This window comes from Mchenga conophoros, linkage group LG14, assembly GCF_057382185.1.
Source record: "Mchenga conophoros isolate Kocher_MC1m ecotype Shallow Benthic linkage group LG14, M_conophoros_male_GT1.1, whole genome shotgun sequence".
NCBI classification, from domain to species: domain Eukaryota; kingdom Metazoa; phylum Chordata; class Actinopteri; order Cichliformes; family Cichlidae; genus Mchenga; species Mchenga conophoros.
In genome coordinates, this window is record NC_140539.1 from 18,594,680 (window position 1) to 18,612,663 (window position 17,984).

General features: G+C 38.0%; 1 protein-coding gene across 5 annotated transcripts in view; it reads left to right on the top strand.

The window, feature by feature from the left end:
• dync2h1 (dynein cytoplasmic 2 heavy chain 1) overlaps positions 1–17,984 on the top strand; it is a 203,464-nt gene that overhangs the window by 20,126 nt on the left and 165,354 nt on the right. For all 5 annotated transcript variants that reach the window (XM_085245678.1, XM_085245677.1, XM_085245676.1 and 2 more), the window contains exons 32-40: positions 54–171; positions 346–458; positions 656–769; positions 887–1,028; positions 4,724–4,929; positions 5,878–6,060; positions 6,276–6,458; positions 6,762–6,985; positions 7,257–7,372. In XM_085245678.1, coding sequence (XP_085101804.1) covers positions 54–171; positions 346–458; positions 656–769; positions 887–1,028; positions 4,724–4,929; positions 5,878–6,060; positions 6,276–6,458; positions 6,762–6,985; positions 7,257–7,372 — 1,399 coding nt within the window. The remainder of the gene's footprint in view (positions 1–53; positions 172–345; positions 459–655; positions 770–886; positions 1,029–4,723; positions 4,930–5,877; positions 6,061–6,275; positions 6,459–6,761; positions 6,986–7,256; positions 7,373–17,984) is intronic.

Genomic DNA, 17,984 nt, shown 5'->3' on the forward strand with positions numbered 1-17,984 from the left:
ATGGGTTTCAAATATCACCACTACCTAAATGTGGTTTTGTGTCTGCATCACAGGAGAAACGGTCTGCCTTCCCACGGTTCTATTTCATTGGGGATGATGATCTGTTAGAAATTCTTGGGCAGGCAACCAACCCTAGTGTCATCCAGTCACACCTAAAAAAACTCTTTGCAGGTCAGAGACATGTGTGTTCTTACATTCTGTTGTTGCTGATGATCGTTTGCATTTATCTGCTGTCGCTCTGTCTTCTGCCTGTTTTCCCCCTTTTGTTATATTTGTTCATATTGTTTGAATCATAACGGTTGTATTGGATAGTGAAGGTAGTCTGCATATATATTCCCTTTGCAGGCATCCACAGTGTTGTGTTTGATGAGCAATGCCAGCACATTGTCGCCATGTGTTCTTTGGAGGGAGAAATTGTGCCACTCAGAAATATTGTACACATTTACAGCCTTGTGGAGGTAAAGCTATGAATGTATATAAATGGATAAATAGTATTATCATTGTTGGAGGTCTAAGGAGGTACTTGTAGTATGTTTATCCTTTTTAAAAATGTATTCAAAGCAACACAAATGTGTATTCATTTTAAACGTTTTATATGCTTTTTCTTTGAACCTTCCTTTGTGGTTCTGCATAAACAGTTTTCCTTCGTTTCTAGGTGTGGTTAAGTGAGCTGTCTGTGGAAATGAAGGAGACCCTAAAGCACTTGCTGTATGAATGTGTGTCAGCAGCAAAGAAAGGGGAAGTGGACCCCTCTCGTTATCCATCACAGGTGCACACACTCATTTATACAACTGCTTTTTAAAAATATTCTTTAAAGCTTGTGATGTAAAAGAAAATACGTTTTTTTTCTCCCCAGCATTAAACAATGTTGCATTTTTTCGTGTAGATCCTGTGTCTGGCTGAGCAAATCCAATTTACTGAAGATGTGGAAAGAGCTATAAAAGAACAAAATTTGCATCAGTTGGAGTTGGAGCTTAACAGCAAATTAGAAGTCTATACCACAGTGGACACCAGCTCTGATAACACAGGTAGGGAACACATTTGTGTTTAAGCATCGGGGAAGATAAAGTATGTGTGCCCATTCAGACAGGTGTAACGTTTCCCTGGACGGCATGAAATTCTGCACACGTGATATGGATTTTATTTAACATATACGTTTAGCTTAGTGTGTGCATACAAGGATTAAAAAAACTTACAGTTAAAAGCAATTTATAACCAACATTAATGAATAAACATCAAATCTGTGATTATTACAACCAGCCAGTTTCTTTCTTCTTCTTATTATTTCCACTCCTCCCTTTAGGGATGGCCATAACAAGTCATCTTACTCTCACTCTATCCGTAGTATCTTTTTCTGTCACACAAACCCTCTGCAGGCCCTCCTTTACTTCATGCCTGAACCTTTTATGTGGATTTCCTCTTTTCTTTTTGCCTGGTAGCTGTCTTCAACGTCCTTTGCCCAACATATCCACTACCTCTCTTTTGCTCATGTCCAAAACAGTCTCAGCCTTGCATCTCTGACTTCATCTCCTATCCCAGCTGACACAGGGCGAGAGGTTGGGTACATGCTGGACAGGTTGCCAGTCTGTCACAGGGCTAACACATAGAGACCGACAACCATTCACACTGTCATTCACATCTGAAGCATATTAAAGCCAATCACCAACTAACCTAACCCTACTAACATGCCTGTCTTTGGAGTGCTTGAGGAAGCCGTAGTATCTGGACAGAACCCACACAGACACGAGGAGAACAAGCAAACTCCACACAGAAAGGCCCTGGCCAGATCCAGGACCATCTTACTGTTCGGCTTTGAGGCAACAGTAATCACCATGTCACTGTGTTCACTAGTGTTTCTACAGTTTTTCTTCCTCTAATCCAAGTATTCAGCTAAACGTAGATGCTAGCTTTAACATTATATATAAAGTGATACAATATAACTGATATATAATAGCAGGGCTACTTGAGTGGAGTCCTATGACCCCTAGTGGCCATATTGGCAATTAGAATTGCCAATATTGACTGGTTACGATCTCTGACATAAGGGTAATGCACAGAAAGACAGAAGAAGTTGTGATAAACAGGAACTACACAATGTTTTTTCCCCAAGAGGTCTTAAAATATTCACGTCTTTGCCCCACACTTGATGTGTGATTTTTCTCTCTCTCTCTGTGGTTATTTCTACAGCAAATTTCACAACCCTTATTTTAGTTTTTGACCTTTCTGTGAGAGTCCAGATAAACAATTGCTACTTAATATGTGTACTTAATCTACATCAGATACTGATCCAAATCTCAGGCTTGGTTGAATCTGTTGGGATTATGAGATGAGTGGGAAATTAATTCCAAATGAGTGTATCACTCATAGTCTCCTAGGAAGCTGCAAAGGGGCAGTAGTACGCTTTAGGCAACATATCTGACAGGCGAATTTAATGACCCGGGGATGAATATATGGCTGCATAAAGCATAACAGCCGACTTTTGCCTCAGAACTCAAATCTGCTTTACTTTTAGATTTAAACAAGTTACTCATTCATGAGATGAAAGCGCCAACAGTACCGACATTTCACAGGACATTGGCGTTCTGGGAAATGGTCAAATTCCAAATCTCTTCTGTCATTTTCTTCATGCTTAACTTCAGCGTGTGGGCTAAATTTGTAGTTGTAGAATACCTTTTATTTTAGTACAGCACTGGATTATATTATATGGAAATATTATATTCTTACATGCACACCTTTTCCATTTATGCCTGTAGCAGTTATTTCCATGATAATACATTATTAAATTACTGGCTTCTGTGTAAAAAACCAAAATATATGGCAATGTTTCTTAGAGATTTCATTAGATAGGACTGACACGCCTAGGTGGTGATGTACTGTAATATTGCAAGTGCTGTTTCTTTTAGCTGTTAAAGAAAAAAAAGGCGGCTTTGGAGTACGTAATTCACTTCTTGTGTCAGGATGGTGCCGGGGGAAGTTTTCATTTTGTTTTCTACTGAAAATGACAAGCTGTATCAAATTGGGGGCTTTTGATAGCTGAAAAGGTTATTATGACTAAACCAGTGTAAAGGCTGCAAAGGCTCATTTTGGACTATTTTGAGTGGTCGTGTCGCTTATTAGTTTTAACTTAACTAATAATGTCTTACTTTTGCTCGTTTATGATTCATTTTGAGAGGAAATGATGGATGCAGGACACCGTTGTGAAAAGGGGTTAAAAAGGGTAAAATCCCTATGTGATGTGCTTTCTTTTAACACCAGTTTGTCTCAAGTGGTTATAAAGTGCTGGGACTGATTAAAGCAGCAAAAGTAATGGCAAGAAAGACAATCTAATTACCCAGTCTGCCTAAAATGTCCATAAATGGTAAATGGCCTGTATTTGTATAGCGCTTTTCTAGTCCCTAAGGACCCCAAAGTGCTTTACACAACCAGTCATCCACCCATTCACACACACATTCACACACTGGTGATGGCAAGCTACATTGTAGCCACAGCCACCCTGGGGCGCACTGACAGAGGCGAGGCTGCCGGACACTGGCGCCACCGGGCCCTCTGACCACCACCAGTAGGCAACAGGTGAAGTGTCTTGCCCAAGGACACAGCAACTGAGACTGTCCAAGCCGGGGCTCGAACCGGAAACCTTCCGATTACAAGGTGAACTCCCAACTCTTCAGCCACGATCGCCTCATAAACTCCACAGGAAGTGAGGAGCCATTTGTTGGTGAGGCAAGACAGGATACATTTGGCAGGATACATTTGGCATACATTTGCTGAAGTAATTTGTATGCATCTCTAGCTAGGCTGACACTATTGATGCATACATGTCAACAAGACTATAAAAGATGCCTAAAAGGTGGCTTGAAGTGGTAAAAAGGAGTGTAGCCATAATTGATTTTGGGGGGTTGCTAGGCAAAAAAAATACACATATAAACAGACCCAGAAGCACCAGTGCTCTCTCTGGGCCTTTGTTCGGACTGAGGGAAAGCAGAAAATATTCCTGTGGTCTGACAGGTCAAATTTTAAAACTCTTAGAAATCCTCCAGGCTAAACAGAAAGGCCATCACTCACTTGTTGTAAGCACACAGTACAAAAGCCAGCATCCTCGATGGTATCAATGCGCATTAGTGCACAGGGCACGGGCAACTTGCCCATACTGAGAGGCCCTTTTAATACTGAATGACATGTATGTGGTTTCTTTGGCCTTTAAAAGAACATTTACTGCTTTCCAGCAATGTCTTTTTGGGGAGAAGGCCTTGCTTATTTCTGTTATATAAGCTCAAATGCTATTTTTTAATACAAATTACAATCCCCTGAAGTCAAGAACTGACACCTGTTTGAAATGATCACCGCTTTACCAAAAGAAAGAGAGAGAAATCCCATATCAAGCAAGAATGTAAAATTCAGGGTTACAGCTGCTGGTCTAATCAGTTCCATAAAACTTGAACAGTGATGAACTAAAGAGGTAATGCAGCACTGTTTTTAATGTTTAAATGTGTTGCCTGAGTCATACTGAAAAAAATCATATTGTTCATTTCAGAATTTCTCAGTTCTACACTGTGGTTTATTCAAATTCAATACACTATTGTAACAAATATTAACTATTTCCTGGCCTGGTTAAATCCAGCACCCTGCATTTACAGATACAATGCTCTTTTATGTCAGAAATGTGTTATTTGTGTACTTTTACAGGTTCTGACACCCTAAAATTTATGCATGTCTCCTTGTACAGAGTCTAGTGTCCTGCAATTGAAGCTGAAGGCCTTGATCCTGGATATTATCCACAACATCAGTGTGGTGAAGCAACTTAACCAGGCAGGAGTTACCACTACTGATGCCTGGGCCTGGAAGAAGCAGCTTCGGTTCTATATGGGGCCGGACCAATGCTGCCACATACATATGGTGGATGCACAATTCAGCTATACCTATGAATACCAGGTGTGATATAGTGCAAACGTGTTGTATATGCGTTCCTCTTTTCAATTACACAAATGGAACAAACCAAAACATTCAGTGATGTTTCCTGCACTCCAATTAATCTTTACTTGACATTTTGTTTTTCTAATTAAGAATATTAAACCACAGGAAATTAAATCTGCTTTCGTAGCATTCATTTTACAGCACATTGACTCGCAAGGGAGGAAAGCAGCAGACATTTTCAACAGCAAGTTGTGCCATCTGTATTAGTCTATTTTTACAGATGATAAATGACTGACATCATGTCTAATTTTATAACCATAACAAAAATTATTATATTCATGTGTAACAACCAAAAAAAGGAAACCAAATATCTAAATCTAGCCGAGGGTTTAATATTCAGGTGAAGCCCTATAACATTTTGTTCATTCTGTAGCTACTTTCAGTATGACCCAGGTAAGGTAGTATTAGGAGAACATGCATTTTCTTAATCCCAGTTTATATCAGTAATAATTACACTATAGGCAGGAGTTTGGGGGCTGGATCAGCTTTATCACAAGCTATTGTTAAACAGTTTTTGCAGTGTGGCAGGCTGCAGTATCCCGCTTATGGGAGCTGTTGTGTAGGTGTTAATCAATGTATTTGAACCTATTTTTTTTTACCTTTGGGGGGCACTGTTTATGCAGGGATAAGGAGCACGTGTAATACAGTGCCTTCTTGCATTTCCACTCTACAGTTTTTTACAACCACATCCAGACTCCCGTTTACTTTTCTTTTCTTTGCCCGTCCATCATTCATTTGTCACGTCTATCCTTTTCCATTCATTTCCTTTATTTTTTTGACAAGTTTGTTTCAGTCTCCATCGTGTCCCTTCACCCATATCTCTGATGCTGTCTGGCCACCATCACTTTCCTTTGCTGTCTTTATTCCTAATTTTAATCTTTAATCTTATCTCTTACTGCCTCCCAGGGGAATGTGGCTAAGCTGGTGCACACTCCACTGACTGATAAATGCTACCTGACTCTGACCCAGGCAATGAAGATGGGGCTCGGGGGGAATCCTTATGGGCCAGCCGGCACAGGCAAGACGGAGTCCGTCAAAGCCTTAGGAGGGCTGTTTGGACGTCAAGTGCTGGTGTTCAACTGTGACGAGGTGTATAGATGCTTCTGTGAAAAGCAAAAAATATATACAAAGCGAAAGCTACAACTAAAGACGTGGATACAATATATCCATGAATCACATATGTGCAGTAGTAGACACACACATACACTAACCTTTTGATTAGTCCACACACATGCACAAACAAAGTAGGATTGCAAATTGAGTACAAATGACAACGACTGCTTTTTTTTTGGTCTGTTTTCCAGGGTATCGATGTGAAGTCAATGGGACGGATCTTTGTGGGGTTGGTGAAGTGTGGAGCATGGGGCTGCTTTGACGAGTTTAACCGTTTAGAGGAAGCAGTACTGTCTGCAGTTTCCATGCAGATTCAGGCCATTCAAGACTCTCTCAAACACCATAAGAACACATCCGATCTGCTAGGGAAGGAGGTCAGAAAATAAACAAATGCAGACAAAAACAATAATGCTGAACACCAGGTCATTCTGATTTCTCAAGCCCACCTCAGTAATTTATGACACTTTCTCATGATATACAATTATTTTTTCTATTTTTTTTAACTGTCTTTCAGTCAAATCAGTCCCACAGTAAATTATTTATGTTTTCATATATGGCGTAAAAACTGGATTTGTCATAATTCAAGAAGGAACTGCTTAAACTTTACTAATGCCAGTTTTAAAAAATCATACCGGTAATATTGAGAAGAACATGTTCTTCCTTTCTTCATCCTCTAGGTGGAATTGGACCCTAATTCTGGAGTCTTTATCACATTAAATCCGGCAGGAAAAGGCTATGGAGGCAGACAGAAACTTCCAGACAACCTAAAGCAACTGTTCAGGCCTGTGGCCATGAGCAGGCCAGACAATGAGCTCATTGCTGAAGTCATCCTCTACTCCGAGGGCTTCAAAAATGGAGAAATACTGGGATGCAAACTGGTAGCAATCTTCAACCTGGCAAGGTAGAATTAAGTCATTTTTGGTTTGGATTAGGGTCAAATTGACATGCAATGTGCTTCACCTGTGTAGTTTGATGTCTGTGTTGTGTGTGATTTTTGTGTTTCACGTGTTATTATTAGACGGACTTTCCGTTTTAGCATTAATAGTATGCAGTTGCTTGATTTTTGTGGATAAATTACCCTTTCTGCTTCCCACCACTGACTGTTACAGACAATGCTACCGCCAACTGCGAGTGTGTGATGTGTAAAAATGTGCCTTTATTTCTTTCTCCAGAGAGTTGTTGACTCCTCAGCAACACTATGACTGGGGTTTGCGAGCTCTAAAGACAGTGCTGAAGGCCTGCGGCGGTCTCCTGCAGCAACACAGAAGGAATCGCAACAAAGAAAAGAGTAAGACCCCCTCTGGGTGTTTTTCCTTTTTTTTAATATAGATTATTTCTGTGAGGCATTTTTATTTTTTCTTCTCCAATATTGTGTCAAGAAAGTTTTGAGGGGGTGCCAGTATAGCTCACTGGGTTGAGCAGGCAACTCATATGCCACAAGGTTATTCCAGAGACCACGGTTTGATTTTGTACCGGGCCAATTGCTACATCCCTTCCCCCTGCTCTCCCCAACCTTTCTTGTCCACCTTCAGCCTGTCACATCATTACAATGGCTAAAAAGGCCAAAAATGTATTTTAAAAGAAAGTTAGGAGGAAATGGGTTCATTTTTGACTCAAAATCAAACTCTTTGCCAAGTACAAAGGGTCAAAACTTTAACAATGCAAAGTACTAGGATTTTTATAAAATACACTGTGTTTTATTCGGGTTTATAATTACACAACATTAATGGCAGACTTTCATTATATTCAAGCAGCACCTGATGACTTGATTAATGATTTATTTCTGTCTGAAGCAGAGGTTGTGCTAATTTGTGAAATCATTTGGTGGGGTGAGAATGAAATCTATACTTAAGAGGGAGCTGCACATAATCTGATAAATTGTCTTAAGCCACTTTAGTCAACACTGATTGAGACTACAAGTCTGAAAGTTATGGGCTGCATATTTGTTTAGCCAATTTACACATTCTTTATTCTAGTCCTACAGAGGAGTTACAGTGATGTATTGTACTTAACAAAAATAGGCATAATTAGAAAGAACATCCCTCTGGGTAGAGTTTTGAAAGTCTACTGTTGTATTCAAGACATTTCTCATCTGGAGGCTGAATTTAAACAAACAGACACACTTTTTTAGGTGTTCTTGGCTGTTGCTGTTTCTCCAGCTAACGAACTTTTTGCTATGGGCTCCTCTCACTTCCCCTGTGGGCAGCTGCTGCACAGATGCTTCAAAGCTGCCCTGGCTAATGATGACCTTGAGAGCTAAACAAAAGGCCTTAAGTTACCTCGATGCCTCATACTGGGACCACTGGTCTGTTGTTGGCAGAGGGAAACATTATGATGTGTGGTTTTCACACTTCTGACAAGATTTCCAATGAGAAATTAAAGTCAACATTTCATCCCCTGGTGTGTCACTCAGCTGGATCCAAGGGATTAGCAGTGACTTGGGGGTAATTGTGATTGGGTAAAGTTGGGCCATTTAATTAACATAAAAAGCAGCTATGTGTAAAACTTCTGCTCCTTGATGGTGAACACATATAGTATGGGATATCATCGCCTCTGTCAGTGCGCCCCAGGGTGGCTGTGGCTACAATGTAGCTTGCATATCACCAGTGTGTGAATGTGTGTGTGAATGGGTGGATGACTGGATATGTAAAGCGCTTTGGGGTCCTTAGGGACTAGTAAAGCGCTATATAAATACAGGCCATTTACCAGGCCAGGCCATCATATCCCCTCATGGTATATGTCAAGAACAGAGTGCAGGTCCTCAGATTATTATTATTATTAGTGTGAATGCTTGAAAAGCATTCACAGTATTGTTATTCGAATCTTTATTATTATTAGTGTGAATGCTTGAAAAGCATTCACAGTATTGTTATTCTAATCTTTATTATTAGTGTGAATGCTTGAAAAGCATTCACAGTATTGTTGTTGTAATCTTTATTATTATTAGTGTGAATGCTTGAAAAGCATTCACAGTATTGTTCTTCTAATCTTTATTCTATTTTATTTATTATTCTGTATTCCGTACGTTTTTTGTAATCTATCTCCTTCAAAACCGTTCAACTTAGAAAAACCATTCAAACACCGTTAGATTCCTATTCTTTTGGACAACACTGCTTCTATTTTTCTCATTTTTAACATTTATATTTTTTATTTTATTCAACTTTATTTAACAAAAATTTATAATGTATTTCAATGGGGAGACCCTTCAAATTCTCATTCAAATTCCTCCTCTTTAAACTGTATCTACTTCCACATACATTGACATAGAGCCACCATTCAAACTTTAAAACGAAGACAAGACATTCAACTATTGAACTTGTATTTATCTTTTCAATATCTATTATACTTTTTCTTCAGTTCCAGTTTAAGTTTCATGATGTTTTTTCACCCGTTTCAGAGTTTATAATGGGTGTGTATGGGACGGAATGTTGGGGCTAGAGTGAGACAGCTCAACTGCTAGAGTGAGAGGAGCAAAAAAATTAATCTTAAAATCTTTTTTAAAACTGCTGCTGTGTCCGCAGCGTTTGCTCTACAGGTATGATTTTACCCTCAAAACGTAGCCATCGCTGTCCTCTTTCATCCAATGTGTTTACTATTGTACTAGGTGTTATGGTTCTTTCGTAAATGTCACCAATGCACAGCCTCCTCCCTCCAACTCTTCCATAGACTCTAATGTTAAAATGGCTCAGAAGGTTCGTTTGAAAATCAGAAGAGCATGGTGTCTTTCCACTGTCACCACGTCCATATAATAAACTCCACAGGCATGAAAACTGAGAATTCAGTAGACTAGACATTGCTGTCACTCACGGTGAAAGAATTTTGTCAATACGACTTTTACTTTTCATTTGGGAACGATTTGTTTCGGCCTGACTTTTCTGTTCATTTTAAGCAGCAAAAGTGAGGCGCATGTCTGTGTACGTGTGTATGGAGCCATTGGGTGCGGTCACTATAGCAACCAGGCTCACACCTGCCTGCTTAACGAGCTCTGCCTGCCACTGTACCAAGATTCATCTTAAACACTTCTCTTTCAACTGCTGCTGTGTCCACAGTGTTACAGCCATCATTTTACCCTCAAAACGTCGCCATCGTTGTTCTCTTTCCAACACCGTATCTTTCAAAGCTCAGGCATTTAAACTTTTTAAACTGTGTGGATCAAAGTGGAGGGATCACATTTGAGTCATTCAGTGATTCAAAGAATATGACCTTTTAATATTCATTCAGATGTTTTCTGACTCTAAATGTTCTTTTCTCATTTCTTAGGGTTTTCTAATTTACATTTAAAACATTTTCAGTTTTTTTCCAACTCCTTCTTCTGTGTAACCTTCAGCTTTTAGCAGTTCAGCACCTTTGTTTTCAGGTTAAATTCGGGGTTTTTTTTGTTGTTGTTTTTTAATCTCATTCAATATTTTTAACTCAAAATTCAGCAATTAATTCATTTCAGTGCATACATTCAGATTCAAGCATTCACACTGCAGTTTCTTCAGAAAATGCACTTTCTAGTTATTATTATTATTATATTTTATTCTGTATTCCGTACGTTTTTTGTAATCCTACTCCTTCAAAACCGTTCAACTTAGAAAAACCATTCCAACACCGTTAGATTCCTATTCTTTTGGACAACACTGCTTCCATTTTTCATATTTTTAACATTTATATTTTTAATTTTATTCAACTTTATTCAACAAAAATTTATAATGTATTTCAATGGGGAGACCCTTCAAATCCTCATTCAACTTACTCATTTTTAAACTCTTACTACTTCCACATACATTGACATAGAGCCACCATTCAAACTTTAAAACGAAGACAAGACATTCAACTATTCAACTTGCATTTATCTTTTCAATATCTATTATACTTTTTCTTCAGTTCCAGTTTAAGTTTCATGATGTTTTTTCACCCGTTTCAGAGTTTATAATGGGTGTGTATGGGACGGAATGTTGGGGCTAGAGTGAGGCAGCTCAACTGCTAGAGTGAGAGGAGCAAAAAAAATAATCTTAAAATCTTTTTTAAAACTGCTGCTGTGTCCGCAGCGTTTGCTCTACAGGTATGATTTTACCCTCAAAACGTAGCCATGGCTGTCCTCTTTCATCCAATGTGTTTACTATTGTACTAGGTGTTATGGTTCTTTCATAAATGTCACCAATGCACAGCCTCCTCCCTCCAACTCTTCCATAGACTCTAATGTTAAAATGGCTCAGAAGGTTCGTTTGAAAATCAGAAGAGCATGGTGTCTTTCCACTGTCACCACGTCCATATAATAAACTCCACAGACATGAAAACTGAGAATTTGGTAGACTAGACATTGCTGTCGCTCACAGTGAAAGAATTTTGTCAATACGACTTTTACTTTTCATTTGGGAACGATTTGTTTCGGCCTGACTTTTCTGTTCATTTTAAGCAGCAAAAGTGAGGTGCATGTCTGTGTCCGTGTGTATGGAGCCATTGGGTGCGGTCACTATAGCAACCAGGCTCACACCTGCCTGCTTAACGAGCTCTCTCTGCCACTCTGCCAAAATTAATCTTAAACACTTCTCTTTCAACTGCTGCTGTGTCCACAGTGTTAAAGCCATCATTTTACCCTCAAAACGTCGCCATCGTTGTTCTTTTTCCAACATCTTGTCTTTCAAAGCTCAGAGATGTAAACTTTTTAAACTGTGTGGGTCCAAGTGGAGGGATCACATTTTAGTCATTCAGTGATTCAAAGAATATGACCTTTTAATATTCTTTCAGATGTTTTCTGACTCTAAATGTTCTTTTCTCATTTCTTAGGTTTTTCTAATTTACAATTAAAACATTTTCAGCTTTTTTCCAACTTCTTCTTCTGTGTAACCTTCAGCTTTTAGCAGTTCAGCACTTTTGTTTTCAGGTTAAATTCGGGGTTTTTTTTTTTATCTCATTCAAAATTTTTAACTTAAATTCAGTAATTATTTCATTTCAATGCATACATTCAGATTCAAGCATTCACACTGCAGTTTCTTCAGAAAATGCACTTTCTAGTTATTAGTGTGAATGCTTGAAAAGCATTCACAGTATTGTTATTCTAATCTTTATTAGTGTGAATGCTTGAAAAGCATTCACAGTATTGTTCTTCTAATCTTTATTAGTGTGAATGCTTGAAAAGCATTCACAGTATTGTTATTCGAATCTTTATTATTATTAGTGTGAATGCTTGAAAAGCATTCACAGTATTGTTATTCTAATCTTTATTATTATTATTATTATTATATTTTATTCTGTATTCCGTACGTTTTTTGTAATCCTATAACTTCAAAACCGTTCAACTTAGAAAAACCATTCAAACACCGTTAGATTCCTATTCTTTTGGACAACACTGCTTCTATTTTTCTCATTTTTAACATTTATATTTTTAATTTTATTCAACTTTATTCAACAAAAATTTATAATGTATTTCAATGGGGAGACCCTTCAAATCCTCATTCAACTTACTCATTTTTAAACTCTTACTACTTCCACATACATTGACATAGAGCCACCATTCAAACTTTAAAACGAAGACAAGACATTCAACTATTCAACTTGTATTTATCTTTTCAATATCTATTATACTTTTTCTTCAGTTCCAGTTTAAGTTTCATGATGTTTTTTCAGCCGTTTCAGAGTTTATAATGGGTGTGTATGGGACGGAATGTTGGGGCTAGAGTGAGGCAGCTCAACTGCTAGAGTGAGAGGAGCAAAAAAATTAATCTTAAAATCTTTTTTAAAACTGCTGCTGTGTCCGCAGCGTTTGCTCTACAGGTATGATTTTACCCTCAAAACGTAGCCATGGCTGTCCTCTTTCATCCAATGTGTTTACTATTGTCCTAGGTGTTACGGTTCTTTCATAAATGTCACCAATGCACAGCCTCCTCCCTCCAACTCTTCCATAGACTCTAATGTTAAAACGGCTCAGAAGGTTGGTTTGAAAATCAGAAGAGCATGGTGTTTTTACACTGTCACCACGTCCATATAATAAACTCCACAGGCATGAAAACTGAGAATTAGGTAGAGTGGACATTGCTGCCGCTCACGGTGAAAGAATTTTGTCAATACGACTTTTACTTTTCATTTGGGAACGATTTGTTTCGGCCTGACTTTTCTGTTCATTTTAAGCAGCAAAAGTGAGGCGCATGTCTGTGTACGTGTGTATGGAGCCATTGGGTGCGGTCACTATAGCAACCAGGCTCACACCTGCCTGCTTAACGAGCTCTGCCTGCCACTGTACCAAGATTCATCTTAAGCACTTCTCTTTCAACTGCTGCTGTGTCCACAATGTTACAGCCATCATTTTACCCTCAAAACGTCGCTATCGTTGTTCTCTTTCCAACATCTTGTCTTTCAAAGCTCAGAGATGTAAACTTTTTAAACTGTGTGGATCCAAGTGGAGGGATCACATTTTAGTCATTCAGTGATTCAAAGAATATGACCTTTTAATATTCTTTCAGATGTTTTCTGACTCTAAATGTTCTTTTCTCATTTCTTAGGTTTTTCTAATTTACAATTAAAACATTTTCAGCTTTTTTCCAACTTCTTCTTCTGTGTAACCTTCAGCTTTTAGCAGTTCAGCACTTTTGTTTTCAGGTTAAATTCGGGTTTTTTTTTTTATCTCATTCAAGATTTTTAACTTAAATTCAGTAATTAATTCATTTCAGTGCATACATTCAGATTCAAGCATTCACACTGCAGTTTCTTCAGAAAATGCACTTTCTAGTTATTATATTTTATCTATTCCGTACGTTTTTTGTACTCCTACTCCTTCAAAACCGTTCAACTTAGAAAAACCATTCAAACACCATTAGATTCCTATTCTTTTGGACATGACTGCTTCTACTTTTCTCATTTTTAACATTTATATTTTTAATTTTATTCAACTTTATTCAACAAAAATTTCCCATGTATTTCAATGGGGAGACCCTTCAAATTCTCATTCAACTTACTCATTTTTAAACTCTTACTACTTCCACATACATTGACATAGAGCCACCATTCAAACTTTAAAACGAAGACAAGACATTCAACTATTCAACTTGTATTTATCTTTTCAATATCTATTATACTTTTTCTTCAGTTCCAGTTTAAGTTTCATGATGTTTTTTCACCCGTTTCAGAGTTTATAATGGGTGTGTATGGGACGGAATGTTGGGGCTAGAGTGAGGCAGCTCAACTGCTAGAGTGAGAGGAGCAAAAAAATTAATCTTAAAATATTTTTTAAAACTGCTGCTGTGTCCGCAGCGTTTGCTCTACAGGTATGATTTTACCCTCAAAACGTAGCCATCGCTGTCCTCTTTCATCCAATGTGTTTACTATTGTCCTAGGTGTTATGGTTCTTTCATAAATGTCACCAATGCACAGCCTCCTCCCTCCAACTCTTCCATAGACTCTAATGTTAAAATGGCTCAGAAGGTTCGTTTGAAAATCAGAAGAGCATGGTGTCTTTCCACTGTCACCACGTCCATATAATAAACTCCACAGGCATGAAAACTGAGAATTCAGTAGACTAGACATTGCTGTCACTCACGGTGAAAGAATTTTGTCAATACGACCTATACTTTTCATTTGGGAACGATTTGTTTCGGCCTGACTTTTCTGTTCATTTTAAGCAGCAAAAGTGAGGCGCATGTCTGTGTACGTGTGTATGGAGCCATTGGGTGCGGTCACTATAGCAACCAGGCTCACACCTGCCTGCTTAACGAGCTCTGCCTGCCACTGTACCAAGATTCATCTTAAGCACTTCTCTTTCAACTGCTGCTGTGTCCACAGTGTTACAGCCATCATTTTACCCTCAAATTGTCGCCATTATTGTTCTCTTTCCAACACCGTATCTTTCAAAGCTCAGGCATTTAAACTTTTTAAACTGTGTGGATCAAAGTGGAGGGATCACATTTTAGTCATTCAGTGATTCAAAGAATATGACCTTTTAATATTCATTCAGATGTTTTCTGACTCTAAATGTTCTTTTCTCATTTCTTAGGGTTTTCTAATTTACATTTAAAACATTTTCAGTTTTTTTCCAACTCCTTCTTCTGTGTAACCTTCAGCTTTTAGCAGTTCAGCACCTTTGTTTTCAGGTTAAATTCGTTTTTTTTGTTGTTTTTTTTTAATCTCATTAAATATTTTTAACTCAAAATTCAGCAATTAATTCATTTCAGTGCATACATTCAGATTCAAGCATTCACACTGCAGTTTCTTCAGAAAATGCACTTTCTAGTTCTATTTTATTCTGTATTCCGTACGTTTTTTGTACTCCTACTCCTTCAAAACCGTTCAACTTAGAAAAACCATTCAAACACCATTAGATTCCCCTTCTTTTGGACATGACTGCTTCTATTTTTCTCATTTTTAACATTTATATTTTTAATTTTATTCAACTTTATTCAACAAAAATTTCCCAAAATTTCCCATGTATTTCAATGGGGAGACCCTTCAAATTCTCATTCAACTTATTCATTTTTAAACTCTTACTACTTCCACATACATTGACATAGAGCCACCATTCAAACTTTAAAACGAAGACAAGACATTCAACTATTCAACTTGCATTTATCTTTTCAATATCTATTATACTTTTTCTTCAGTTCCAGTTTAAGTTTCATGATGTTTTTTCACCCGTTTCAGAGTTTATAATGGGTGTGTATGGGACGGAATGTTGGGGCTAGAGTGAGGCAGCTCAACTGCTAGAGTGAGAGGAGCAAAAAAATTAATCTTAAAATCTTTTTTAAAACTGCTGCTGTGTCCGCAGCGTTTGCTCTACAGGTATGATTTTACCCTCAAAACGTAGCCATGGCTGTCCTCTTTCATCCAATGTGTTTACTATTGTACTAGGTGTTATGGTTCTTTCATAAATGTCACCAATGCGCAGCCTCCTCCCTCCAACTCTTCCATAGACTCTAATGTTAAAATGGCTCAGAAGGTTCGTTTGAAAATCAGAAGAGCATGGTGTCTTTACACTGTCACCACGTCCATATAAGAAACTCCACAGGCATGAAAACTGAGAATTCAGTAGACTAGAAGCTGCTGTCGCTCACGGTGAAAGAATTTCGTCAATACGACTTGTACTTTTCATATGGGAACGATTTGTTTCGGCCTGACTTTTCTGTTCATTTTAAGCAGCAAAAGTGAGGTGCATGTCTGTGTCGTGTGTATGGAGCCATTGTCACTATAGCAACCAGGCTCACACCTGCCTGCTTAACGAGCTCTCTCTCACTCTGCCAAGGTTAAACCTAAAAATGTTAGATTGTAGTAAGATTAACTTTTTCAAAAGTACAATAAGACAGATTTGACAGGGTTTTGCCACAGATTAATAGTTTGTCACTAGTTAGTATATGCCAACTAAGTAGAGCATTGTGATTGGCACAAAGGTTTTTCAGATCTGGGCAGTTGGAGTCAGTTGATGACTTCAAAATCATCCTTTCTGACTGGATAATTAAAGCTCTCAGCATCTATCGGTCTGTAGTTAATTTCCCCACCTTTTAACTAACGTTTAACTAACCTAATCTCATTTAATGTCTCTGTTTATAGTCTGTATAGTTTATCTCCCCACGAATACACTCAAAGTAGTCTTAAAATAAAACCCACAAAACAGTTCAAGATTTAATACTTTTTATTTGCTCATTTAATGCCAGTTGCCCTGTTTTTCTGTATGTCACTCATTCGCTTATACTTGGGCAAAAAGGACCAATTTTTACACTAGTATAGTGTATTTTTTCCCTCTATCTCTCTATGTCTGTCACACACAGAGACCAACACACAGACATGTATATGCTCATTATTGCTGTTCAAACTGATGGTCAAATTTCCAAGCACCACCTGAACGCCTCATCTGTTTTTAACCTATCACTGGACCAACTGTCGTCATTCCGCTTTGCTCTCTGCTGTGGTAAGTACAGTACACTCAGTACTGCAGTGTTTTATTTTTATGATGGAAAAAATACATGTTTGACATTTAAACTCACATATCAAGTCCAACAGAGTTAAAAACAATTCAAAGAAGAAAGAAAGAAAAAAGAATAACCTTCGCTATCATTTATATACGTTTATTACGTTTTGCTGTTAGCAGCAGTGCTAACGCTAGCTTCAATGCTAATGCTAGCAACAATGCTAACGCTAGCTATAGTGCTAACACTAGCCTTAGCAGTTGTTAACTGACAAAAATAATATTCCTGTGATATTTCTTGCCGGTCAGTGAGACAAAAGTAAGAAATGAGCTTTATTATTGCCATTGTGGCTCAGTTTTAACAGTAAGAGTGCTAGCGCTAGCAGCATTGCTAGCGCTAGCAGCATTGCTAACGCTAGCTGCAATGCTAACGCTAGCTGCAATGCTAACGCTAGCTGCATTGCTAACACTAACTGAAGTGCTAATGCTAGCCGGAATGCTAGCGCTAGCAGCAATGCTAAGGCTAGTAACAGTCTAACAGTAGCCTTACATAAGTGGCAATACTTCAGTTAACTAGTTTGAATTGTAAAATGACTGCTGTATCAGTTGGTGTGCTATATTACTCTATAATTACCCTGCTGACTAGAAGTTCAGTGTATCATGTCGTGTGGGCTTTGTATTTCTGTTAGTCTGATAACACTGTACAGACAACTAACGTATTATTTCTCGTTTCTTTCAGGGACCTGACTGACACTGTGCTTTGCCTGGTAGGTGTGCACATACTGTAAGAGAAGTAGACCAAAATAAAAAAATAATATGACTAATATAAGCTGTAAAGTGATGGGTTCAAACTTTGTGCTAGACCTTTTAAACACAATTTTATAATAAATACACATAAGTGCAGCTTAACAATTGGGCTAAAATATTTTTTTCGTACATTTTTGTAGTCACACTACATGTGATTAATTAATGATTCACTCAATCATATTTGTATTTAAAAATATTATTGCTGAATTTAATTAAATAT